This window comes from Bombina bombina, chromosome 6 (assembly GCF_027579735.1).
Source record: "Bombina bombina isolate aBomBom1 chromosome 6, aBomBom1.pri, whole genome shotgun sequence".
Taxonomy (NCBI): Eukaryota; Metazoa; Chordata; class Amphibia; order Anura; family Bombinatoridae; genus Bombina; species Bombina bombina.
The window spans coordinates 293,738,125-293,765,876 of NC_069504.1; the positions used below are offsets into that span (position 1 = coordinate 293,738,125).

General features: G+C 36.6%; 1 protein-coding gene across 3 annotated transcripts in view; it reads left to right on the forward strand.

The window, feature by feature from the left end:
- Nucleotides 1–978: 978 nt before the first annotated feature.
- Nucleotides 979–27,752, forward strand: part of KERA (keratocan) — a 68,039-nt gene continuing 41,265 nt past the window's right edge. Inside the window, exons 1-2 of one of the 3 annotated variants that reach the window (XM_053716908.1) lie at nt 979–1,316; nt 2,547–3,427. In XM_053716908.1, the coding sequence (XP_053572883.1) occupies nt 2,554–3,427 (874 nt within the window). In that variant the 5' untranslated portion in view covers nt 979–1,316; nt 2,547–2,553. The remainder of the gene's footprint in view (nt 1,317–2,546; nt 3,428–27,752) is intronic. The other 2 variants (XM_053716909.1, XM_053716910.1) reach the window with 2 other exon arrangements.

Below are 27,752 nucleotides of genomic sequence, written 5' to 3' on the forward strand. Positions count from 1 at the left end.
ATAAATGTATTTTAATTAAAGGGACATGAAACCCAATTTTTTTCTTTCATGATTTAGAAAGAGCATACCATTTTAAACAACTTTCTAATTTACTTCTATTATCTAATTTGCTTAATTCTCTTGATATACTTTGCTGAAAAGCATATCTAGATAGGCTCAGTAGCTGCTGATATGTTTGCTGCACATAGATGCCTCGTGTGATTGGCTCACACATGTGCATTGCTATTTCTTCAACAACGGATATCTACTGAATGAAGCAAATTAGATAATACAAGTAAATTGGAATGTTGTTTAAAATTGTATTCTCTACTTGAATCATGAAAGACATTTTTTGGGTTTAGTGTCCCTTTAAGCTGTAACCACACGTATGTTTTATAGTAAACAAAGACAAAAGATTTAAATTGTACAGCACATAGAAAACAAATTAGGTGAGTTTCCACAAAAATTATGAGCAACTGGTGTTCCCAGTGGAACAAAGGATTATGGGTAAAGATATACAAATGAGACTCAACTTTTTGCTTTTTAAAAATCCATTTTAAACATTAGTTGCTGACGATTCATATTGGAACTAAAGTTACATTATTTGTTTGGATGGACAATGAAATCTTTATTATAATTCCACATATAGTTGAGGATTTATGTCTCTCACCTTCTTATTCATCATAATTTATAAAGACACTAGTCTATAGCAAAATAATGCAGTGTTTCCCTTTTAATAGATAATTGTATTCATTGTTTCTAAATAAAACATTTATCTAAACCAATGGGACTTAATTATGTAACAGACAAGTTTTTGATTTTAAGTAATTTTTACAAATGATGCTTGGTAAAAATGTGCATTTTTATATAATATGGTAACATCTTGGAATTGTCTGGAATGTGAAGGATGATCAGTACAAAGTGCCCTCAAGCAAATTATGACAGAAATGTCCTTCCTATTTTGTTCTTTAGGTTCAGAGATGTAAAAAGTTTTTTATGGGTTAAACGTTGAAGTCTCTGGTGCATATATATTAGGCAGACAGAATTCATAAAGAAGGCATTTGGCTTCAGTCAAACTCTTTGCCTGAGGAGTGACCAATACAAAAGCAAGGAAGATCAGAGGTAGGTTTGTACCATGGCTAATGGCTATGATTACAAAACAAAGTAAAATAGAAATCTGAGGGCGAGTTTACAGGAGAGTAGCTTGCCTCAATAGGCAGTTAAATCTCAAAGGACAAGATCAAAACAAATTGCTAGCAGCCAGGATTTTCCACTTTAAGGTGAATTCCTACAGACAACAGATATTGTGAGAAGGATCCACATACCACATTTGTCAGGTAAACTATATAAATGTGCTGTCTTTTTATATTATTATTATTATTTTATTTTACCATGAGAATTATTTATTTATCTTGAATAATAGTTAATGCATTTAAAAAAAAAAAATATTTTATTGTGATTTTTGGATAGACTCCAGATATGAAACTGCATGAGCTGTAAAAAAAAAAGTCATATGTTTGGTATTTATTACTACATGTTTGTGAGTATAGAATGTACTATTTTTTTTAATTATACAGCTGTCTGGTAAATGTAATGAAGTACTGTTGCATAAGTTCTTTTTTATGTTAAATTGTTTTTACATTCTAAATACAACTGCAGCAGAACAAATTGATTTATGTTTTCCACATATTAAACGTCTAAATGTGTGTGCATCTGAGGAGCATATGTTTAAGATTGAACACTTTTAATATATTCAATTGTTTAACATGCATGGTACATTTATAATTTATTGAGTATCAAATATCACAATTAGAGGTGAATGATATTACAGATTAAAACCTTAATTATCATTTATTTTCAACATTTTCAGTTAAAGTCTATAGGAATATTTATAGATAAACTCTATAATGCACTTTTCAATGAGAATACAAATGCAATATTTTATTTAATAAATGGATTCAACTTTAACAGTTATTTGTCAAGAAATATGGTAAAACAGATTTGTTTTTCTAGTGACTCCAATAGCTGGAGGGAATGCATTAATCAAAGATATTCCTCCATGTTTTAGAACCATTCCCAGGGAACAGCTGTTTAAATGCTCTTTGATCCAACATGTGTACAACAGAATAGTCCTGCAAATGCTTATCCAGATGAGTTTTTCATTGGCAAGTAAAGTAATAACATATGTTGTCTATTGAGGAAAGGTACCTGAATTAAACAATGAAACCTCTATATTTGTTTCTCCTGTGTGACTCTTGTAACTTCCCACACATTATTTGTAGCATAAAATTAATTTAAAACATGTTTAGATTATTAATGATCTGGTATGAGTCAAAAACTTTCAGATGTGGTTTGCCATTGTCAAACATGGGTAAAAAAAAATATTATTTGCAATAGTTTTCTTGTCAATGTCCTCCTAATGAGAAAGCAAGAATGGTTTTATTATGCAATAAATAAACAATACCACTCTCAAATCTAACTTACTAAATACAACCTCATTGAAGTTGTTTTTTATTAAAATAATTGTGCTTAACTTTTTATTGAATAATATTTATTATCATTTAAAGGGCAGCAATGGATGGTCAAGCTATTTGGAAATGGCTGATGATTGTATTTACAATTCTCATCTCTACACAAGCTTATCCCTATATGGAATATGAAGACTTTTCTTTATTTGCCCATGAATGCCCCAAAGAATGTGTCTGTCCCCTTAGTTTTCCACGTGCAATGTACTGTGAAAATAAAGGGCTGAAAGAAGTACCTCCCATTCCATCAAGAATTTGGTATCTATATCTTCAAAATAATTTAATTGAAACACTCACCGAAAAATCATTTGAAAAGGCCACTGAGCTGAAGTGGATAAATTTAAGCAGAAATAATATCAGCAGCAAAGGAATAGGAAATAATGTGTTGAAAAATCTGAAGAATTTACTTTACTTGTTTATTGAAGACAATAATCTTGAAGAAGTACCAAACCCATTGCCAGAAAGTTTAGAACAGCTTCGAGTTGCAAGGAATAAGATATCAAAGATTCCAGAAGGCATTTTTAGTAATCTTGGTAACCTCACATTATTGGACTTACATCAAAATAAAATTTCAGACAATTCTATTCCAATTAATACTTTTAATGGGCTCAAAAGTTTGGTTCAACTTAATGTTGCTAAAAACTCTATCTCCAAAATGCCATTGGGTCTTCCCACTACGATTGTACAGTTATACCTAGACAACAATAACATTGAAGCAATCCCAAACAACTACTTTAAGGATATGCCCAAGGTAGCTTTTCTTAGGCTGAACTATAATAAAGTTTCAGACAAAGGTGTACCTGCACAGGTGTTTAATATAACTTCCATGTTAGACTTGCAACTGTCTCACAATGAACTGACATCTGTGCCTCATGTCAATGGCCATCTGGAACGTCTTCACCTTGATAACAACAAGATAAAAAGTAAGTGAGCAACATCTTAATAAAAAGGTGTCAGTAAATGTCTGCATAAGCATTATTCAATATGTACTGGCTTATAATAATTGAGATAATTTTGCTATAATTCATTTGATTTAAAATTGATTTTATCTTTGCTGTGTCTTTTAATTATAAAATAGTAAGGGATATAATTTCATGAAATCCTTTACAACATTATTTTTGTAATTTAAATTTACATGTACTTAGAAGAAACATAAGATACTTCAGAATAGCCAAGAAGTGCATGTACCAGTCAAAGTAAACACATTTATCATTAATTAGAGCAGGTGTATTTTACTATTAGGCAGTAAACAAACATAAAGGAATATGAAACCCAAAATGTGTATTTCACGATTCAGACAGAGCATACAGTTTTAAATAACTTCCCGATATACTTCTTTTTCCAAAGGTATCCTTTGTTGAAGGAGTTGCAATGCCCTACTGGGAGCCAGCTGTACACATCAGATGAACTAATGGCAAGAAGCATATAGGTGTAGCCAACAATTAGCAGGTATCTCCCAGTAGTACATTGCTGCTCTTCAGCCTACCTAGGTATGCTTTCAACAAAGGATACCAAGAGAATAAAACAATTTAGATAACAGAAGCAAATTGAAAAGTGTTTTAAAATGCCATGATCTATCAGAATCACAGAAGAAAACATTTGGGTTTCATAGCCCTTTAAGAAATTCTCTTTCCAGTGAATAAATATTTATATATTCAATGCTCACACATTTTAATAGGCCATTTTTAGCAAGAGAAACCTAAATATTGAATGAACATATAGAGTGTGGGGATGATACAGCTGAAGGGAAACAAGTATGTTGGTTATTGTAGATGAAGACTGGTAGTTGAAATTTGAAGTAATATAGTAAATAGCAGGGCTAGATACAAATTGTGTATTTGTAACACTGGTTTAAGTAGGTCAAAGCTTATTCTGAATATAAAATCCACAGGAACAAAAAAAAATGGGAAGTTAAATTAATGGTAATTGTGTGATACATAGTTTTATGTTGTATAAAGTTGTCATATATGTTATGCTATAAAATTGTATAACATTATTCTTAACCCAGGGGGTGGTTAATTAATTAATTAATTAATTAATTGAGACTACCCTTGATGTCACCCATATTTAAGAAATTACTCTGGGCCTATATACATTAAAAAAAGAATATGTACATATTTATAACCTGTTCATAATAGTATTTCTTTCTAGTGACACAGTGAGTCCACGGATCATCAATAATTACTGTTGGGAATATCACTCCTGGCCAGCAGGAGGAGGCAAAGAGCACCACAGCAAAGCGGATAAATATCACTTCCCTACCCACAATCCCCCAGTCATTCTCTTTGCCTACAGTGCAAGGAGGAGGTGAAGTTTAGGTGTCTGATAAGAAGTTTTCTTCAATCAAGATTTTATTCTGTTAAAGCAGAGTAGGTCTGCTCTGATATTTCCTTGGATCTAGCCTTAGTCCACGTCAGTCTCTTCAGTAGCGCAGTGGTCGCTTTTGAGAACTTGTGAGGTACAATCCTCTCTGCTTTTTCCCAAGGTGGTTGCTGCCCTAATCAGAAATCCTGAGTAGGTTTACTCAGATTTTTTCTATTTCCACAGGTCCATGTGAGGTGCTGCGCCCTCTCAAACCAGGTGAGCTGTCCTGCTGCCAGGTAAGGGCCATTTTTATTTTTTTTCTGGGGAAAAGAACAAACAGAAAAAAAAAGAAAATAATTTGGCAGTTCAGCAGTTAATTACTACTTGAACAGGGTGCTTTACATTACCCAGCTAAGAAAGGGTTAATTTATGGGCAGTATGACAGGCACTGGGAGACAGTGAGGGGATATATTTTATTTTTAATTGGTGGCTCAGCTGTGTTATTTGCTTGAGATCCGGGCAGCACTGTCACTTTATTTTTTGCGGCCATGTTTACTTCCGTTTCTATACTTTGACTGCCAGGACCGCTTTTGAACTTAATAGGGGAGGGTCCTTGTTAGAGGCGGGTTAGTTTTTAGGCGCGCTTTCAGTTGGTCTGTCGGCTTGTGTTGGTGACGCAGTTATTATGGCTGCTCCGTGAAGAAAATCTTTTCAAGCCGTTATAGGTCTGAAACAGACTTTTGGGAGTAGAACTCGGTTTCTTATGGCTGCAGGACAGGTAGGCACCTCAATGAAGCTACTGAGGTGTTTGGGTTGCATGGGCTTTATTGTGGACTTTGCTCCCTTCATAAAAGTTTAATTTAAAGGTACAGTACACTCAATTTATTTTTCATTAAAAACAGTTTCTTTTTTTCCTGTTCAATTCTTTTTTTTTTTGCAAAGATGGAAGAGGCTTTACAAATTGTTTCATGCCAGCTGTGCTTTGATTCCCAAGTGGAACCTCCTATACCATGTTGTTCCTCATGCATTGAGAGAACTTTAAGTTATAAAGATCAAATTTTTAACTATGAGCCACCATTAGCTAAGCCGGATATGCTGTTCAGGTGTCTCCTGTATCAGATATGCTGAAGCTTTCTCCTCAAGCGCCCCAATCTTTTCTGTCTCCACATGCAGTGCCCTGCGTTTCCTCTAATAATTCGGTGGGATTTTCTTTGCAGGATATTGCTACCCAGGTATCTTCTGCGGTATCTGAGGCCTTGTCAGCTTTTCCCATGTTGCAGGGGAAGCATAAAAGGAAACTTAAGGAATCAGGGAGTAAGGTTTCTGATCAAGTTGTGGCTATCCAAGATGCCCTTTCCCACAAGTCGGAGGAGGAAGACATTTTGATAGCATCTAAGGGTGAAATCTCAGACTCAGACAGTATAAATCCCTCTTCTGATGCTGAAGTTGTATCCTTCAGATTTAAGCTAGAACACCTCTGCATGTTACTTAAGGAGGTTTTGGCTACCTTGGATGACTCCGATAACTGTCGTAGTCAACCCTAAGAAATTTAGTAAGCTGAACAAGCACTTTGATGTTCCCTCCACTGTGGAGGTTTTCCCTGTGCCAGACCATGCTACAGAGATTATTGCTTGGGAATATGAGAGAACTGGTATTCCATTTTCTCCATCTCCAATTTTCAAGAAAATGTTTCCTATAGCGGACTCTATTAAGGAGTCATGGCAAAAGGTTCCTAAGGTGGAAGGGGTGATTTCCTCTTTGGCTAAGAGGAATACTATTCCCATAGAGGATAGTTGTTCCTTTAAGGATCCAATGGATAAGAAGCTGGAGGCATTGTTAATGGAAATGTACGTCCACCAAGGTCTCCAATGGCAGCCTGCGGTGTGCATTGCTACTGTCACCAGGCCTGCAGCTTACTAGTTTTATGCGCTGTCTGATTCTATTCGGACAGATACTCCTCTTGAGGAGATCCAGGACAGGATTAAGGCCCTGAAGTTAGCCAATTCCTTTATTACGGATGCTTCCTTACAAGTCATTAAATTGGAAGCAAAAATATATGGTTTTGTGGTCCTAGCCTTATGGTTAAAGTCTTGGTCTGCTGATGTTTCATCTAAGTCCAAACTTTTGGTGATCCACTACAAGGGTAAGACCTTGTTTGGGCCTGGTTTGGCTGAAATTATCTCAGATATTACAGGAGGGAAGATAAAAAGCAGAAAGAACTTCAGAGTAATTTTCGCTCCTTTCATATCTTTAGAGGTAAGTCCACCTCTCCCTACTCCAAGCAAGATCAAGTCAAGTCTTCCTGGAAACCTATCCAGTCTTGGAATAAGGGGACACAGTCTAAGAAACCCGCAGCTGACTCCAAGTCAGCATGAAGGGTCGGACCCCAATCCAGGAGTGGATCTAGTAGAGGGCAGACTTTCTCTTTTCTCTCAAGCCTGGATAAGAGATGTTCCGGAGTGGACATCGTATCCCAGGGATACAAGATATAATTCAAAACCTTCCCTCCCAGAGGCAGGTTTCTCCTCTCAAGATTATCTATAGACCAGATAAAAAGAGAGGCATTCTTACATTGTGTGAAGGACCTTGCCACTCTGGGAGTAATAGTTTCTGTTCCTCCTCAGGAACAGGGTCTGGGATTTTACTTAAATCTGTTCGTAGTTCCCTAAAAGGAGGGAACTTTCAGGCCAATCTTAGACCTGAAGTGTCTAAACAAGTTTCTCAGAGTACCATCCTTCAAGATGGAAACTATACGCTCCATTCTTCCCTTGGTCCAAGAGGGTCAGTTCATGACAACCATAGACCTAAAGGACGTGTACCTTCATGTTCCCATTCACAAGGATCATCACAAGTTTCTGAGATTCGCCTTCTTGGACACTCACTTTCAGTTTGTGGCCCTTCCATTTGGCCTTGCCACAGCCCCCAGAATTTTTTCAAAGGTTTTGGGGGCTCTTTTGGCAGTGATTCAGTCTCGGGGCATTGCAGTGGCACCATACCTGGATGACATTCTGGTTCAGGCACCGTCTTTTCAACAAGCAAGCTCTCATATGGAGACCTTGATGTCTTTTCTTCGCTCCCACAGTTGGAAGGTCATTTTGGAAAAAAAATCTCTGATTCCAGCTACAAGGGTTGGGTTCTTGGGGAACATAATAGACTCCTTGTTAATGAAAATATTTCTGATGGAGGTCAGAAAGACAAATATTTTCGAATCTTGCCTTGCACTTTAGTCCTCTCCTCGACTGTCAGTGGCTCAATGTATGGAGGTAATTCATTTTATGGTGACTTCCATGGACATCATCCCTTTTGCTCGGTTTCATCTCAGACCTCTGCAGTTATGTATGCCCAGACAATGGAACAGGGACTATGCGGATCTGTCTCCGCGAATAGATCTGGATCAGGCGACAATAGACTGGTGGTTGTCTCTGGACCATCTCTCCCAGGGAACTTGCTTCTGCAGACCCTCCTGGGTGATCGTGACCACAGATGCCAGCCTTCTGGGTTGGGGAGCAATCTGGGGCTCGTTGAAGGCTCAGGGCCTATGGACTCGGGAGGAGTCGACTCTTCCCATAAACATCCTAGAGCTGAGAGCGATCTTCAATTCTCTGCTGGCCTGTCCTCAGTTAGCCTTAGCCTGGTTTATCAGGTTCCAGTAGGACAATAACCTCGGTGGCATACATCAACCCCCAGGCGGGAACTCGAAGTTCCTTGGCCATGGCAGAGGTGACTCGAATTATTCAGTGGGCAGAGACCACAACTGCTGTCTTTCTACGATCCACATCCCAGGAGTGGACAATTGGGAAGCGGATTTTCTGAGCAGACAAACTTTTCATCCCGAGGATTGGGAACTTCATCCAGAGGTGTTTTCCAGTTTTACTCTCAAATGGGGGCAGCCAGAACTGGATCTCATGGCTTCTCAGCAGAATGCCAAGTTCCCAAGGTATGGCTCAAGGTCAAGGGATCCACAGGCAATCCTGATAGATGCTCTGACGGTTCCTTGGAACTTCAGTCTAACATACTTATTTCTTCTGTTCGCTCTCCTTACAAGGGTCATTACTCGGCATAGCCTCGCAGGATCTGGTTTGCAGACCTAGTGGAAATATCATCCTTTCCTCCTTGGAGACTTCTTCAGAGGAAGGACCTTCTACTTCAGGGTTCCTTCCTTCATCCAAATCTCGTTTCTCTGAAGCTGACTGCTTGGAGATTGAACGCTTAATTTTATCTAAGCATGGGTTTTCAGAGTCGGTCATTGAGATCTTGATCCAGGCTCGTAAGCCTGTGACTTGTAGGATTTACCATAAGGTTTGGCGTTAATATTTGTATTGGTGTGAATCCAAAGGATACTCTTGGAGTAGAGTCAGGATTCCTAGGATTTTGTCTTTTCTCCAGGACGGTCTGGAGAAGGGTTTGTCTGCTAGTACTCTGAAGGGTCAGATTTCGGCATTGTCTATTTTGTTGCACAAGCGTCTGGCAGATGTGCCAGACATGCAATCGTTTTGTCAAGTCTTGGTCAGGATCCGGCCTGTGTTTAAACTGGTTACTCCTCCCTGGAGTCTTAATCTTGCTCCGTTTGAGTCTATGCATTCCTTAGATATTAAGTTGTGATCTTGGAAAGTTTTGTTTCTTGTTGCTATTTCTTCTGCTAGGAGAGTTTCAGAACTCTCAGCGCTACAATGTGATTCCCCTTATCTTACCTTTCATTCTGATAAGGTGGTTTTGCGTACTAAGTTGGGTTTCCTGCCTAAAGTTGTTTTGTTCAAGAATATTAATCAGGAAATCGTTGTTCCTTCTTTGTGTTCTAACCCTTCTTCTCATAAGGAGCGTTTATTGCATAACCTAGATGTTGAACATGCGCAGAAATACTATCTACAGGTGACTAAGGACTTTTGTTAGTCTTCTGCCTTGTTTGTCTCTTTTTCTGAGAAACGCAAGGGTCAGAAAGCTATGGCTACTTCGCTTTTCTTTTGGCTGAAGAGTGTTATTCGTTTGGCCTATGAGACTGCTGGACATCAACCTCTTGAGAAAATCACAGCTCACTCCACGAGGGTTGTCTCTTCTTCTTGGGCTTTCAAAAATGAAGCTTCTGTGGAACAGATTTGCAAGGCTGCAACTTGGTCATCTTTGCATATTTTTTCCAAATTCGATACTTTTGCTGAGGCTTCCTTTGGGAGAAAGGTTCTTCAAGCAGTGGTACCTTCTGTTTAGGTTACCTGTCTTGTCCCTCCCTTATCATCTGTGTCCTCTAGCTTGGGTATGGATTCCCAACAGTAATTATTAATGATCCGTGGACCCACTGTGTCATTAGAAAGAAAACTAAATTTATGCTTACCTGATAAATGTATTTCTTTCTTGACACGGTGAGTCCACGGCCCGCCCTGTTTTGTTTCAGGCAGTTTCTTTCTATATAAACCTCAGGCACCCCTACACCTTGTGTTACTTCCTTTCTCTACTTTCCTTTGGTCAAATGACTGGGGGATTGTGGGTAGGGAAGTGATATTTATCAGCTTTGCTGTGGTGCTCTTTGCCTCCTCCTGCTGGCCAGGAGTGATATTCCCAACAGTAATTATTGATGATCCGTGGACTCACTGTGTCAATAAATAAATAAATTTATCAGGTAAGCATAAATTTCATTTTTCTATGGTGTATGCTTTTAATTTATCTTAAAGCATCTTTATTAATGGTATATTTTATTTGAAAAAGTGATCATTCAAATTTAGGGTTGCATTCTATTTACTCTTTATGTTTTTATCCTAAACTATGACATTTAAGAAAAGTATCAGGTCATTTGGGCTTTGGTTTTTATATAATTTATCCTTAACCTCTATTTTGTGCCATTTTGAATGTTTTTCATATATATTACTTGCAATGAGTAAAACCATAGTAACTATAAACAGCATTGTATTTTATAATTGTGTGGGCCATAACCAAACTAAATACAGTGGGGAATATTCATTAAAGGGACAGTCTACACCTTAGTCATCTTCAAGCCTTACCTTAGATGAAGCTGCAAATAGCCTCCTGCACCACTTTTTATATCATGCAGCAGGAACAGTAATAAAGTTATTTTAAAATAAATATTGTTTCTGGCCACTTTGAAATGGCTGCCAAGCTCCACCCACTGATGACATCATGGTCTGGGCTGCATCTAGGCACTCTGCTGAATCTCATTAACAGTCTGTTGAATCCAGCTAGTGAACCTTTTGTGATTGGATACCATAGATTATGATGTCATCAGTGGGCAGAGCTTGACAGCCATTTCAAAGTGGCCAGATAGACTAGAACATTTCTTAGTGAGTCTTCTCTAATGTTTCCCCAAACATTACATTATGATGTAACTAATCTATTGAAAATCAAGTTTAGGTTAAATGACCTGCACTTATTTATGCTAGCAGCTTTCAAGACTCAATATGCTAAAGTTGATAAATCAAGTTTCTCCGGAATATAATCAGGTTAATATAGAGATTAGGAAGGCATTAAACACTAACGGCTAGATTACAAGTTTTGTCTGTAAAAACTTGTGGGGCTAATGCTCCTTTTTTTTCCAGCGCTTACTTTAAACAACACTGGTATTACGAGTTTTCTGAATGGCTGCGTTAGCCTCAGAAAAGTGAGCGTTGAGCAAAATTTTGCTCCACTTCTCACCTCAATACCGTTGCTTACGGTAGCGGTAAGCTGGAAAAACATGCTCGTGCACAATTTCCCCATATGATACAATGGGGCTGAGCTGGCTGAAAAAAAAACTGACACTTGCAAAAAAGCAGCGTTCAGCTCCTAATGCAGCCCCATTGTTTCCTATGGGGAAACACTTTCTAAGTCTACACCTAACACCCTAACATGAACCCCGAGTATAAACACCCCTAACCTTACACTTATTAACCCCTAATCTGCCATCCCCAACATCGTTGCCACCTACATTATAATATTAACCCTTAATCTGCTGCTCCGGACACCACCGCCACCTACATTATCTCTATGAACCCTTAATCTGCTGCTCCTAACATCGCTGACACCTATATTATATTTATTAACCCCTAATCTGCTCCCCCAACCTAAGTTACAAATACACCTAACACTACACTATCAATAAATTAATTAAATAAATTAACTACAATTATCTAAACTCAAATACAATTAAATAAACTAAACTATAGTATAAAAAAAACAAACACTAAATTATAAAAAATAAAAAAATATTACAAGAATTTTAATCTAATTACACCTAATCTAAGCCCCCTGATAAAATAAAAAAGCCCCCCAAAATAATAAAATTCCCTATCCTAAACTAAATTACAAAGTAATCAGCTCTTTTACCAGCCATTAAAAGGGCTTTTTGCGGGGCATTGCCCCAAAGTTATCAGCTCTTTTACCTGTAAAAAAAACAAATACAATCCCCCCCAACATTACAACCCACCACCCACACACCCCTACTCTAAAACCCACCCAACCCCCCCTTAAAAAAACCTAACACTACCCCCTGAAGATCACCCTACCTTGAGCTGTGTTCACCCAGCCGGGCACCGATGGGCCAGAAGAGGACATCCGGACCAGCAGAAGTCTTCATCCTATCCGGGCAGAAGAGGACATCCGGACTGGCAGACATCTTCATCCAGGCGGCATCTTCTATCTTCATCCTTCCAGAGCGGAGCCATCTTCTATCCAGCCAACGCAGAGCCATCCTCTCCTTCCGATGTCCTAATGCAGAATGAAGGTTCCTTTAAATTACGTCATCCAAGATGGCATCCCTCAAATTCCGATTGACTGATAGGATTCTATCAGCCAATCGGAATTAAGGTAGGAAAAATCCGATTGGTTGATTTAATCAGCCAATCGGATTGAAGTTCAATCCGATTGGCTGATTGGATGAGCCAATGGAATGCAAGGTCAATTCTATTGGCTCATCCAATCAGCCAATCGGATTGAACTTCAATCCGATTGGCTGATAAAATCAACCAATCATATTTTTCCTATCAGCCAAACGGAATTCAAGGGACGCCATCTTGGATGACGTCATTTAAAGGAACCTTCATTCTGCATTAGGACATCAGAAGAAGAGGATGGCTCCGCGTCGGCTGGATAGAAGATGGCTGCCCTCCGGAAGGATGAAGATGTCTGCCGGTCCGGATGTTCTCTTCTGCCCGGATAGAATGAAGACTTCTGCCGGTCCGGATGTCCTTTTCTTGCCCATCGGTGCCTGGCTGGGTGAACACGGCTCAAGGTAGGGTGATCTTCAGGGGGGTAGTGTTTTTTAAGGGGGGATCAGGTTGGTTTTAAAGTAGGGGTGTGTGGGTGGTGGTTTGTAATGTTGGGGGGGATTGTATTTGTTTTTTTTTACCGGTAAAAGAGATGATTACTTTGGGGCAATGCCCCGCATAAAGCCCTTTTAAGGGCTGGTAAAAGAGCTGATTACTTTGTAATTTAGTTTATTATTTTGGGGGGCTTTTTTATTTTATTAGGGGGCTTAGATTAGGTGTAATTAGTTTAAAATTCTTGTAAATTTTTTTATTTTTTGTAATTTAGTGTTTGTTTTTTTTGTAATATAGTTTAGTTTATGTAATTGTATTTTATGTTAGATAATTGTAGTTAATTTATTTAATTAATTTATTGATAGTGTAGTGTTAGGTAGTTTAGGGGTTAATACATTTATTAAAGTGGCGGCGATGTCCGGTCAGCAGATTATGGGTTAATAAGTGTAGGTAGGTGGCGGCAACGTTGGGGGTACAGACTAGGGGTTAATAAATATAATATAGGTGTCGGCGATGTTAGGGGCAGCAGATTAAGGGTTCATAGGTATAATGTAGGTGGCGGCGATGTCCGGTCGGCAGATTAGGGGTTAAATAATTTTATTATAGTGTTTGCGATGTGGGGGGGCCTCGGTTTATAGGTTCATAGGTAGTTTATGGGTGTTAGTGTACTTTGTAGCACTGTAGTTAAGAGCTTTATGTTCCGGCGTTAGCCCATAAAACTCTTAACTACTGACTTTTAAATGCGGTAGGAGTCTTGGAGGAAGAGGGTGTACCGCTCACTTCTTCCAAGACTCGTAATACCAGCATTAGGCAAATCCCATTAAAAAGATAGGATACGCAATTGACGTAAGGGGATTTGCGGTAGCCAAAAGTCGCGGAAGAAAAGTGAGCGGTAGACCCTTTCCTGCCTGACTCGTAATACCAGCGGGCGTTAAAAAGCAGCGTTAGGATCCCTTAACGCTGCTTTTTAAGGCTAACGCAGAACTCGTAATCTAGGCGTAACATTCTACCATGTAAGTAAATGGCTTTTTAAAAATATAATCATTGGTGAAATTGATTTTGTAACTAATAGGAAATACATATTTGAGCATAACTGACAGTCAGTAATTAATTACTTGTAAGTTGATAAGAAAAACTCCTAGAGTTCTAATGGAGAGAAATACAACCAAAGTCATAAAATTACCCTTTTTAATAGGTACATTAACGGTATTTTTTCAAGAAACAAAAAATTTAATTTATTATTGAAAATCCACTTTCTAAGATACAACAATAACCTTTTAATACTGAAGAAAGAAATTAGCCAATCTGGGGCGCGATCCGATAAACGGCGTAGTTTGCGGCGCCCGCAGTTTCAGCTCGCAACTCGAGCTATCCCATATACTGCGCCGTCAGATGCTAATGTGCCGTAAGTCGGATAAACCAGCGATGTCCAGAAATCTGCGCAAGTACAAATTTCTGGTGTCGCCAGTGACTTACGGCACGTTAGAAACTGCCGGCGCCTACAAAACCTGACTAAAGTCTAAATCACCCGCACTGTCTAACACGCCTCCTAAACATAGCCCGACACGTCTAACCCTCTATCCGCTATCCCCCCTCACTATCCTAACAATAAAATATGTATTAACCCCTAAACCGCCGCAACCAAATAAAGTTATTAACCCCTAAACCGCCGCCAGCTATCTTAAATCTATAACCCCCTAAAGTGAGCCCCTAACACCGCCGCCATCTACCTTACCTACCCCCTAAAGTGAGCCCCTACCCCGCCGCTATCTATTTTAAAATTATTAACCCCTAATCTAATCCCCCTACACCGCCGCCAGCTATATTAACTATATTAACCCTAATTATATTAGGGTTAATATAGTTAATATAATTATTATATTATATATATTAACTATATTAACCCTAATTATATTAGGGTTAATATAGTTAATATCGTTATTATAATATATATATATATATATATATATATATATATATATATAAATATTAAGTATAACAACCCTATCTAACTCTAACATCCCTAACTAAACTCTTATTAAAATAAATCTAATATTAATATTATTAATTAAAATAATCCTATTTAAATCTAAATACTTACCTATAAAATAAACCCTAAGATATCTACAATATAGTTAATAATTACATTATAGCTATGTTAGGGTTTATATTTATTTTACAGGTAAATTGTTAATTATTTTAACTAGGTATAATAGCTATTAAATAGTTATTAACTATTTAATAGCTACCTAGTTAAAATAATTACCCAATTACCTGTAAAATAAATCCTAACCTAAGTTACAAATACACCTACACTATCAATAAATTAAAGAAACTACAAATATCTATCTAAAAATACAATTAAATAAACTAAACTACAAAAAAAAAAAAAAACTAAATTACAAAAAATAAAAAAAAGATTACAAGATTTTTAAGCTAATTACACCTATTCTAAGCCCCCTAATAAAATAATAAAGCCCCCAAAATAAAAAAATTCCCTACCCTATTCTAAATTAAAAAAAGTTCAAAACTCTTTTACCTTACCAGCCCTTAAAAGGGCTTTTTGTGGGGGCATGCCCCAAAGAAAACTGCTCTTTTGCCTGAAAAAAAACCCACAATACCACCCCCCAACATTACAACCCACCACCCACATACCCCTAATCTAACCCAAACCCCCCTTAAATAAACCTAACACTACCCCCCTGAAGATCTCCCTACCTTATCTTCACCACGCTGGGCCGAACTCCTCATCCGATCCGGGCGATGTCTTCCAGCAAGCGGCAGTGAAGTCTTCTTCCATCGGCAATGTCTTCAAGCAAATTGGCATCTTCAATCTTCTTCCTTCGCTCCTCCGCCGCGGGGCATCCATCCGGCACGACGACTTCCCGACGAATGAGGTTCCTTTAAATGATGTCATCCAAGATGGCGTCCGTCGAATTCCGATTGGCTGATAGAATCCTGTCAGCCAATCGGAATTTGACGGACGCCATCTTGGATGACATCATTTAAAGGAACCTCATTCGTCGGGAAGTCGTCATGCTGGATGGATGCTCCACGGCGGAGGAGCGAAGGAAGAAGATTGAAGATGCCGATTTGCTTGAAGACATCGCCGATGGAAGAAGACTTCACTGCCGCTTGCTGGAAGACATCGCCCGGATCGGATGAGGAGTTCGGCCCGGCGTGGTGAAGATAAGGTCGGGAGATCTTCAGGGGGGTAGTGTTAGGTTTATTTAAGGGGGGTTTGGGTTAGATTAGGGGTATGTGGGTGGTGGGTTGTAATGTTGGGGGGTGGTATTGTGGGGGTTTTTTCAGGCAAAAGAGCAGTTTTCTTTGGGGCATGCCCCCACAAAAGGCCCTTTTAAGGGCTGGTAAGGTAAAAGAGCTTTGAACTTTTTTTCATTTAGAATAGGGTAGGGAATTTTTTTATTTTGGGGGGCTTTATTATTTTATTAGGGGGCTTAGAATAGGTGTAATTAGCTTAAAAATCTTGTAATCTTTTTTTTATTTTTTGTAATTTAGTGTTTGTTTTTTTTGTAGTTTAGTTTATTTAATTGTATTTTTAGATAGATATTTGTAGTTTCTTTAATTTATTGATAGTGTAGGTGTATTTGTAACTTAGGTTAGGATTTATTTTACAGGTAATTGGGTAATTATTTTAACTAGGTAGCTATTAAATAGTTAATAACTATTTAATAGCTATTATACCTAGTTAAAATAATTAACAATTTACCTGTAAAATACCTGTAAGTTACGGGGCTCCAATAGTCAGCGTAAGGCTTCTTACGGCTGCTTTTTGTGGCGCGGGTTTGGTATACCTGCCTATGGCCCAAAAAACTACGGGCGAAGGCAGAAATATACGCGCGTAACTTCTAGGTTACGCCGTATATAGGATACCAAACCCGCGCCAATATTGGCGTTGCCAGCTTTTGCGGGCGACGATTTTTATCGGATCGACCCCCAAGTATTATTTATTGTAGGATAGTAACAAATATTTGCCCGTGAACATTTCCACCATCCTTGTTGTTCATACAGTATTACTTTTTAATAATAAAAAAGAAAGGTAAACCATAAAAACAAGTTTGTTTCAAGAAGCTCAGGAATGCTACATTAAAATCAACACCTTCAAGATGTGTCATTTACTGCTATGAATTTGAGACAAAAATACCTAAAATTAAATTATCAATCCTTCAGGCAAGCCTTTTTTATTTTCTTTAAATTTACACCTTTCAGCAAGTCATTAACAGACCCACCTGCATAACCAGAGCCTGGGGATGATAACACCATTGCAAGACCACAAACCTATCATATACAAAGAGAGAATATAAACATTTAAAATACTTGTCCAATAGCTTTAAGTCTTGGAGATAATAAAGCTGAAGTGTAGTTTTGTACATTTCACAGTAGACTGTTTCATGACTTCCAGAAACAAATACCACCTGTCAATATAGAAAAGAAAACAGAATATACCTTCTTATAATAATACACACTGACAAATTAAATAATTTATCATGCTATTATTTAATGTACAAACATAAAATACGCATACCCAACCTTAGCTTTACATACATTTATAGTATGAGATACTGAGTGATAGATAACACATGCAGGCTTAATAATTAGCAAGTTTTTACAGCATTAGGATCATGTTAAAACACATGAAAAAAGCCCATATGATATTCCAAACTTGTCATAACATAAACAAGACATTTTTATAGTGATCAGATAAGCAAAACATGACATATAATATGGGCTTTAAAAAACAAAAAATGTTATCATCATTATTGTTATTATTTTTCTAAAACACAATTTAAAAAAAAAAAAAAAGGTTAGTGGCATAATTAAGGCTAGAATAAAGAAAATAACATAAAGAAAAAGAAAAAATGAAAAAAAAAAAGTTTTTTTTTTTTTTTAAAGATATTACATTATTGAAGAGCCTGCAGGCGAAATTTGAGACTAGTAGGTGAGAAGAACCATTTACTAAAGAAGTGACATGATCAGGCACATCAGTCAGCTTTAACATTTATTGGCATTTGTAAACAGTTTTGTTGTTAGTAATAAATGGAGTAAGCATGCCTAAATAGGTAGGTTTCACAGTTTTCAATAGGTGAAATCTTCATTTCTACACAATAGATGGACTATGGGAAGTATAAAAAGAAGCCTGAGTTAAATAGGGTATATAAAAATGTTCCAATAGTTTTAATAGTGATGTTAAATGCCCAGCATTCTAAACAGTAAGCATTCCAATGTCACGTTTTGAGATTTATGAGTATGGTCCATTTAGGATTTAAACCCGTCAGATCATCTGCCTAACCCAGAGTGCACTTATTTTTAAATGTTTTTAATAAATAATTAATTTTATTTATCTGGAAGAATGTTGTGAGGGAAAAATATTGCCGCACTTAATTAAAATCATTTGTATCCTTTATTCACAGTTGCATTAAAACCTCATGGACGATGGCAGTCAGATCTAACGTGGTTTACGCCCACAAATGAAGCTTACTTATAGATCTAGATGTGGACGTGAAATGCGTAAGATCTGACTGCCATCCTCCATGAGATTTTAATACAACTGTGATTAAAGGATACAAGTGATTTTAATTGAGTGCAGCATTTTTTTTATTTTTTATGCATTGCTTTGGAACCTTATTCCTGCTTCATGTTTTGCCTGCACTCTGCTCCTATGTGTTAACTACTGAGGGGACTTTATTTCAACATATGATGTTAGTTGCCTTGTAGTTTGCTACATATATATTTATTTTTTACTATATTTTGTCCTGTTGGCATTTTTTCTGAGGTAGGATTCTAGTTTTCACTAAAGTTTTGTAGTGCTCATTTTAAATAAATATAATTCCTGGTGGAAATGTGTTTATCTCTGTCCCACAGTCATCTAACATCTACAGTCCTTCTTCTGTACTTGCTCCTACTATATCAAGATTATTTTAACTTCCCTTTTTCACTTTTTTCATAGTATCCAATGCCCAAGCTGCCCGTTGTCAAGCATAAATTCTTCTATTATTGTTACCCTGCTGTTACAACATTCAGTAGCAATGCCTATTTAATCCAGCATCCAAGACTTTGGCTATAAAACAATCGCCTATCCTCCATAGTACACATTAGCTACCCATTCATTCTCAGTAAATAATATGTAAAATAGTACTGTATTCTCAATAAATGATAATTCCAATAAGTAACTATGAATCATGCAAACTCATTACCTGTCTAGGACCAGATTACGAGTGGTGTGCTAACAGTTACACAAGCGCAAAAAGTTTTTTTTTCATGGGTGTTTGCGCATGTTGGGTGTAGTGCTCATATTACTTATTAAGTTGAAAGTAAACGAAAACTTGTAAGTGCAAATCGCATTACATAGTCCTCAGAGCTTTGGTTAACTGTCACGTAAGTGTCACAAAACACATTAAAATACATTAAAAAGTACAGTTACATTCATAATAACACTATCTAATAAAACATATACACACATATATATATATATATATATATATATATATATATATATATATATATATAAGTGCATTGGAGCCATTTGCAGTTAAGTAGATGAAAACATGTAGAAGCATATTTATGCAATATTCATATTTAATAAAGTGTTATACTGGGTATTTATGGTAAATATTGCCTATTACAATGTTCTTTACATAGGGGAATATTTTCAATGTATTATTAAATCGATATTTCTATATATCTGTATATATCTATACCATAGCGCTGCAGAATCTCTTGACGCTCTACAAATAACCAATAATAATAAAATATATAATGATATAGATATTTAGGTAAAGATATAAATTGTACAAAAATACTATATATATATATATATATAAAAGTATATATTTATGAATAAATAGAACATATTCTGCTACTTGAAGAACATTGGAATGTGAAATTCATATTTTCATGTCAGGTTAGCGCACTTGAGAAAATGTGATCAGGTCTGCGCACAAGTAGGGTGTTAGGTTCTTTCCATTTTTTTTTTCGGTTCCATTGACGTCTATGGGGGAATATGTTAATGCAATATTCTAAGTTCAGCTTTTTGTGCAAATTAGGTTAGTGTGCTAGTGTATATTTTATAATATGGTGGTTTAAAATGTGGCATAAAAGTCATCAAGTAAACCGTGAAAAATGTAGCTTCCCTGAAGACAACTTAGTCCAAATTTAATCTCAAACAAAAAGTATGCCTTTTACATGTTTGCCTGCCAGCAAAATACTCACTTCAAAAATGAGGTCAGGGCATGGCAAAGGTTAGGGCATACTACAAGGATCAATGCTGGAGAACAAGTTGAAGTCAGCAAAAAAGATATAATTACATTATTTGAGAATAACAGGTATTCAAGAACAGCTCTCTACTATTAACCACCTAGAAAAGGCTCTTGCTGCCTTTAAAATATTAGCTTGCACCAAAATTGATTAAAGAAGTTCACCAGAGAAGGCAAACAGAGAAACCTTTAAACATATACAAATAAAAACTTAATGAGATGTGATATGGGCATCAAACAACTGAAGAGTGAAGAACCATGTGGCAACTTCGATATAAAGCTTCCTTCAGTTAGTATTTAGATCATGTGGGATGATGTTTATAGAAGAGAAAAATATATGGTATGCAAATTGAAAACCAGTACCCAGTTCCATAACATTTCCACTAAACATGACACCTTAAATTTCAGAGTATTCAAAAGAATCAAAGACATAACTATAACAAAATCTCAGACCTTTCATGAACATTAACAAAAAAGTGTAAAATATACTAGTCTTTTGTTTTGTATATTTTGATACAAGCTGATATTGCTTTAAGTGCCTAGCTGTAATACAGATTCCATTAGCTATGCATATTTACCCAGGACATTGATTATTGGCTAGCAACTTCTATTGCCAGATCTTGCATCGTCCTGTATCCACTGTTTTATCGGCTATGTACTTTACTACTTGGATTTAAATCCATTTTGTACGCCAGCTATTTATATGAAAGGCCATGTCGTATTTGCTGTTATTTTCAAATACCTCAATAAAAAGATTTAAAAGGAAAAGAAAAAAAAGTGTAAAAGAAAGTGGATAGTAAGTAAAATTAACATTTAAAAACGAACAGTTTGGATGAATATACAGATTAAAGAGACAAGAAACCCAAAATGTATTTCATGATTCAGATAGGTCATATCATTTTAAACAATTTCCAATTTACTTCTATTATCTAATTTGCTTCATTCTCTTGAAATTCTTTGCTGAAGAAGCAGTAATTCCCTATTGGGAGCTAGCTAAAAGCCAGATAGCAAGAATAATATATGTGCAGCCACCAATCGGCAGCTTCTGAGCCTACCTAGGTATACTTTTCAACAAAGGATACAACTAAAGATAATAGAAACAAATTGGAAAATTATTTAAAATTGCATATTATATATGAATAATGAAATATATTTTTTTAGATTTCATCTCCCTTTAAATTCTTCAAAAGGTGAGAAACTCACATATTCTTAATAAAAAACTAGATCAGATCTCCAATTTTGTAGGATAATTCAAGAGAATGGGACAAGTTAGCAGGAGTCCTGAAGCACATTTGGAATGATTGTAGAGTATATTCTATGATATTAAAGTTACCGATCACAGTGCTGAATTTTGTTAAGCTTTCAGATTCCAGAACAGAGATTGATAAAGAATGTGAAAAACCTGTAATATATAAAAGGTGTCAGAAATGCACAAGTGGAATGAGATAACCAGAAACTCAAAATGCGTGAAACTGGATTAAAATGCAATATTCCCATAATAAGTATGTACATAACTCTCTGCATGTGTAGCAGAAATAAGTAATTAATTTGCTGCTCCGCACATTTCTGAAAAATGTATATGAGCTTAAAAATAAAGCCTGACTGTATTGGGAGGACAGCAGAATTCTCAGTGCCTAGGGTAGCATAAAACCTAAATTTGCCATTGAACAGATGCATTAGTGAATTGTCTTTTTATGTACCAAGAACATTCCTGAACCAGCAGGAGAACTCAAGTATCAAATAAATCCCATGTCCATATTTTCTTGGAAGTATTTATATATTTCTTCCAACTGTGGATAGCCAGGATTAAGCTTTATAGTGCAGTCATAAATTTAATGTGGAGGCCTCTTTTTAAACAGTCATCAAGCAATTCTTAGAAAGCAGTAAGACTTGTTGTATGGTCCTCTTCAAAGAACACAAAAGGGACAGAAATAATGATATTTTCTGTGAACATCATTTTATTATAGATGCTCCATATGTCCCATGCTAAAAAAAAATATACATTCACTAACAGCTAGATTATGAGTTCTGCGCACTATAGGGAAATTAACAACCCACTATAGTGCTGCCATTACAAGTTTTGAAATCCCGGCTTGTGCAGGCAATATGGTGTTCTTAAGCTCCATACCGCACAAAATACAAGCGCTGTTTTGACGTGCTCGTGCACGCTTCCCCCATAGACATAAATGGGGAGAGCGAGTCAGAAAAAAGTCTGCAGTCCCATTGATGTCTATGGGGAAAAATAATTACTGTTTAAACCTAACACCCTAACATAAACCCCACGTCTAAGCACCCCCAATCTGCCCCCCACCAACATTGCCAGCACCTACATAATGTTATTAACCCCTAATCTGCCACCCTCGATATATCGCTGCAACCTAAATAAAACTATGAACCCCTAATCTGCCGCTCCCGATATCGCCGTTATTAACCTCTATTCCCCTGCACCCCAACATCGCCCACACTATAATAAATCTATTAACCCCTATTCCGCCGCTCCCGACATTGCCACAACTAAATAAAGCTATTAACCCCTAAACCTCTGGCCTCCCACATCACTACTACTAAATAAATATATTAACCCCTAAACCGCCAGTCCACCACATTGCAACAACCTAAATTAAACTATTAACCCCTAAACCTAACCCTAGTGTAACCCTGAGCCTAACCCTAAACCTAACCGTAACCCTAACACCCCCTAACTTTAACATAATTAAAATAGAGCTAAATGAAAGTTGCAATTATTAACTAAATAATACCTATTTAAAACTAAATACATACTTACCTGTAAAATAAAACCTAAGCTAGCTACAATATAAGAGACTTCTCAATATACTTCCATTATCAAATGGTGCATAGTCTTTTTGTACGCACATTTTGAGGCATCATTTACTAGAGAGCATGTTTAATGTATACTTAAATGAGCCTGTGATTGGCTAAGGGCTGTCACATGATACAGGTGTGACAGCAAATAAATGTTGAAATTTGTCAGAAAAAAAATGTACTGCTCATTTGAAATTCAGAGAAGACAAGATTGCATTGTGTTTTTATTATGCATGTGTTGATTATGCAATTCTACTATATTTAATGGTCCTTTAAATAATGTCAAAAAATAAGATGTAGAACATATCTGACTGTGCATGTGCTTTAAACAATGTTTTAGAACTTGGTATAAGAGTACTTCAAAGTAAGCATTGTATGTTAAATAAAACACACAGCTTTTCCATGTCTACCAAGTCTGAATTGTTTGAAACGTTGCATTGTTAATACACTTCAAGATAATATTGATTTTGATTATTTACTAAAATGATTTTAGTTGCAGTAGTTTACTATAGTCAAGTAAAAAAATGCAATTTATTCCAGATGTTAGAGGAAAAAAATAACCTAGCTGATCTTAGCTTAATAATAAGTGGAAAGAGGATAGTTTGTAAAGTGAGATCAAAAAGCTCTGTCTTGCTAGTGATATCATAAGCTCCTACTGTGCAAAAATAGCAGTGGAAACACATGGATAAAACCTACCTACCTGTATATGCTGTGCTAGATTTAAATGTTCACTTATGAACAGAGGTATAAAAAGGAGATGAAACTGATTTTTCAAAATTTTAGTTACCAGCTATATTTTCTCTGTACCACTAAGTATATCAAAGGTGCTAGGTCCCCTGAATTTGCAAGACAGAACCTTTTTTATATGTCCAGTGCCCTGCACAGATCAAAGAAAGAGGTAAAAGAGTGATAAGAGGGAATTAAAATAAAAGTAGGAATGTGTAATAGATGATGAGGTTTCCTATCATCTCCTGCATATTTGAGATTGAGTGTTGTGGTCAACGTTTAGCAAGTCCATGTTTTATAGTCTCAAATCACCCCTGGCTATTCTCTGTTGTTTAGTTGTTAAAAAAATGTAATGATCTGTTAAGACAAGAATTCTGTTCTTGGAGGTCAAATTCCTTTTTATTTTTATACACATGGCAGCAAGTGTTTTTTTCTGACAAATGGCTATTAAGATATTTTAATGAAATATTGTAAGTTGACTTTTACATATTGAGAGTCTGCAAAATGTAGCCATTGAAACATTTGTATAAATATTACTTTCATGTGCAGGTATGAGAATTTCATCTAACTGATCCAGAGATTTCCCCTTGAATGTAAAATATGCAGACTGTTCTGTACCTCATTGTCTCTTAATATAATATTGTTAAGTTCCTTTCTTCAGTTAGTGTATTATTTCTCATATGTAAATAACAGTTGGTACCAAATATATTGACAGTTTTGACTTAATAACCTTGTCCTTTTGGTAATCTAGTCATAAAATGATGACCCCATGAATAAGCTTTATCAAGGAATAAACCTTTTTGCAATTCCTAAAATATAATAGTTTAGTTGATTTTTTTGTTTATTTTCTAAATCTGCTATGGATAAAATAAAATAGAATCTTAACGTGAGCTGCATTATAATTGTAATGCTTATAGTTTTGTTTATCTGCTTTCTTTTACGTTCTAATATATTTAGGTCTGCAAAAAACACAATGGCCTATAGTTATCAAGGTCTGGTGGACCTGATCCGACACTGCGGATCAGGTCCGCCAGACCTCGCTGAATACGGCGAGCAATACGCTCGCCGTATTCAGCATTGCACCAGCAGCTAACAAGTGCTGCTGGTGCAACGCCGCCCCCTGCAGACTCGCGGCCAATCGGCTGCCAGCAGGGGGGTGTCAATCAACCCGATCGTACTCAATCGGGTTGATTTTCAGCGATGTCTGTCCGTCTGCTCAGAGCAGGCAAACAGGTTATGGAGCAGCGGTCTTTGTGATTGCTGCTTCATAACTGCTGTTTCTGGCGAGTCTGATGACTCGCCAGAAACACGGGGCATCAAGCTCCATACGGAGCTTGATACATATGCCCCATTAACTCTAATGTGTATTGAAGTAAGATGTTGAATGTTTGCGGTCATTAAAAAAAGCAAAAAAACATAAAACTGTTCAGTGAGATTGAGCAATAGCATTTTAAAAACAAGATACTTTTATATCCATGAATTAAACAGAAGTGTGACTAATTCAAAATGTCATGAATGTACAGAGGATTGTTCTATAACTAATTAAATTTTATATAAAATGATGGGTTTATCATTAGTTTAGCTACTGAAATTGTCTTCCTTTTACACCAAGGTACTTTGCTTGTCATCTAAGGGAATAAGTCCCCTTTTTCAATGGAGGGTTTCTCATGACCCCTAAAATGATTGAGATTAAAACTACAAACTCCTTATTTTGTGGAAGGGGGTAAGATGACCCTATAATTTTAAAGTTATTACCATAGTAATAGGGATCCCATTCCCCCACTAGGTACCATGTAGAAGTTGGACTTTTCAGACCTCCAAACACCCGTAAAAGATACCTTATTTTAAAAAATAAAGCCCCTTCTTTCTGATGAGGGGGTCTCACAACCCATGTCTTTGGTTAATAAATATGACAAAAATCTCTCTTCTCCCACCTCTTTCTCTCTCTTCTCTCTCTCCTCTCTCTCTTTTCTCTTTCGCTCTCCTCTCTCTCGTAGTTTACCATGTGTGACAAACTCGAAATGCAACTGGTACAATTGATTAAAAAAAGTTTCAGCAGCGCAGAGTGCTTAATAGCTCAACGTATTGCAGCAGGATTTTTATAGTTTGAGAACTTTTACCTGCTGTCTCTCCCACAGCTTTGCCTTTCTTATAAATGCCCTTGTTTCAAAAGTGAAATCAGGGACCAACCCTGCCCACAGAAAATGTACTACTCTGCTCCCTATAGTCATGGTAACATCCACAGAACAACTGTTATTCTGCTCCCACAACCATGGTAACATCCATAAAACACCAGTACTCCCTAAAGTCATGGTAATAGCCATAGAAATCATGGTAACATATACAAAACACCTGTTATTCTGCTCCCTACAGTCATGGTAACATCCACAAAACGATAAAGAAAAAAAGAAGATACTATTCCACAAAATTTAAAAATCCACAGCCCATACACTCATCGAGTTTATAAATGAGTGTGTGTGTGACGCGCAAGTTTTTTTCAGCTGACGATGGGGCCACTCACGTCTTTGAAAAAGCGCAGGTGAAACGTGCATCAGGTGTTCGCCTGTCTGAGTATATATGGGATTTAATTTTGGATATGGGAACTGTATAAGTTAATAATCTTTAGGGGGGGTTTCAATCAATTATTGATTCTTAAGACTCAGACTTTGCTGAATGATTCACAATGGGCCTAATAGTCCTTTATACTCTTTAATTTTATTGGTCTCTCCTTTATTATTACAATGAGTACATGGTATTTTAATAGATTGATACTTTTTGTATCTTATCCCTTATACTCTGACAGTTTAAATTGTTTCTAAGTTAGTATCTCTATGATACTTTTAAGTTACTGCATTTAAACTTAAGTTTTATATTAGTGGCCCCACTATATCAGCAATATTATAAAGTGTGTGCCAAGAGGTTATATCTTTCCATTCCCTATATGGTAATCAACATCCACAAAACAACTGTTATTCTACAGTAATGGCCACATCCAAAAAAAACCATTTATTCTGCTCCCTAAAGTCATGGCCGCGCCCACAGAACACCTGTTACTCTGTTCCCTACAGTCATGGCTGCATCCAAAAAACACCTTTAATTCTGCTCCCTGTAGTCATGGCCGCATCCACAGATTAACTAATATTCTGCTCTCTAAAGTCATGGCCACACTGAATGAACATGTGTTATTATGCTCCCTATAGTCATCACCAAACTCACTGAATACCTGTTATTCTGCTCCCTGCAGTCATGGCCAAACCCACAGAACACCTAATATTCTGCTCCTTATAGTAATAGCCACACTCATTGAACACTTGTTATTCTACTCCATATAGTCATGGACACACCCACAAAACACCTGTTATTCTTCTCCCTTCAGTCATAGTCACACCTAGAGAACACCAGTTATTCTGCTCCTTACAGTTATGGCCATACTCAGAGAACAAAGAACACGTTATTCTGTTCCCTATATTCATGACCCAACCACAGAACACCCATCTCTCCACCCACATAAATGCCGGTGATCTTACAAAAAAAAATATTTTTTTTTAAAAAAAATATATATATATATATTGTAAAGTTTTTTTATAAAGCTATTCTGGGGCTGTATATTGCAGGAATGTCACTATACTATTTCTCAGGATCAGTAAGTTATAAATTTACTGAGCAATATTAAAAATAGATATGGATTATGTATATAGCCTACTAAAAAAGCTAAACATAAATATAATGTTATTTAAATTTCCATTAAAATATGTTTCTTTGTTGCATCAACACTAGAGAGTTTTATAATGTGTGTATTTTTGAACTACAGAGCTTAACACAATTCTATTTATTTTTATTCATGTGGGGCATGTCACTGAAATCTCATCAAATTGAAATTG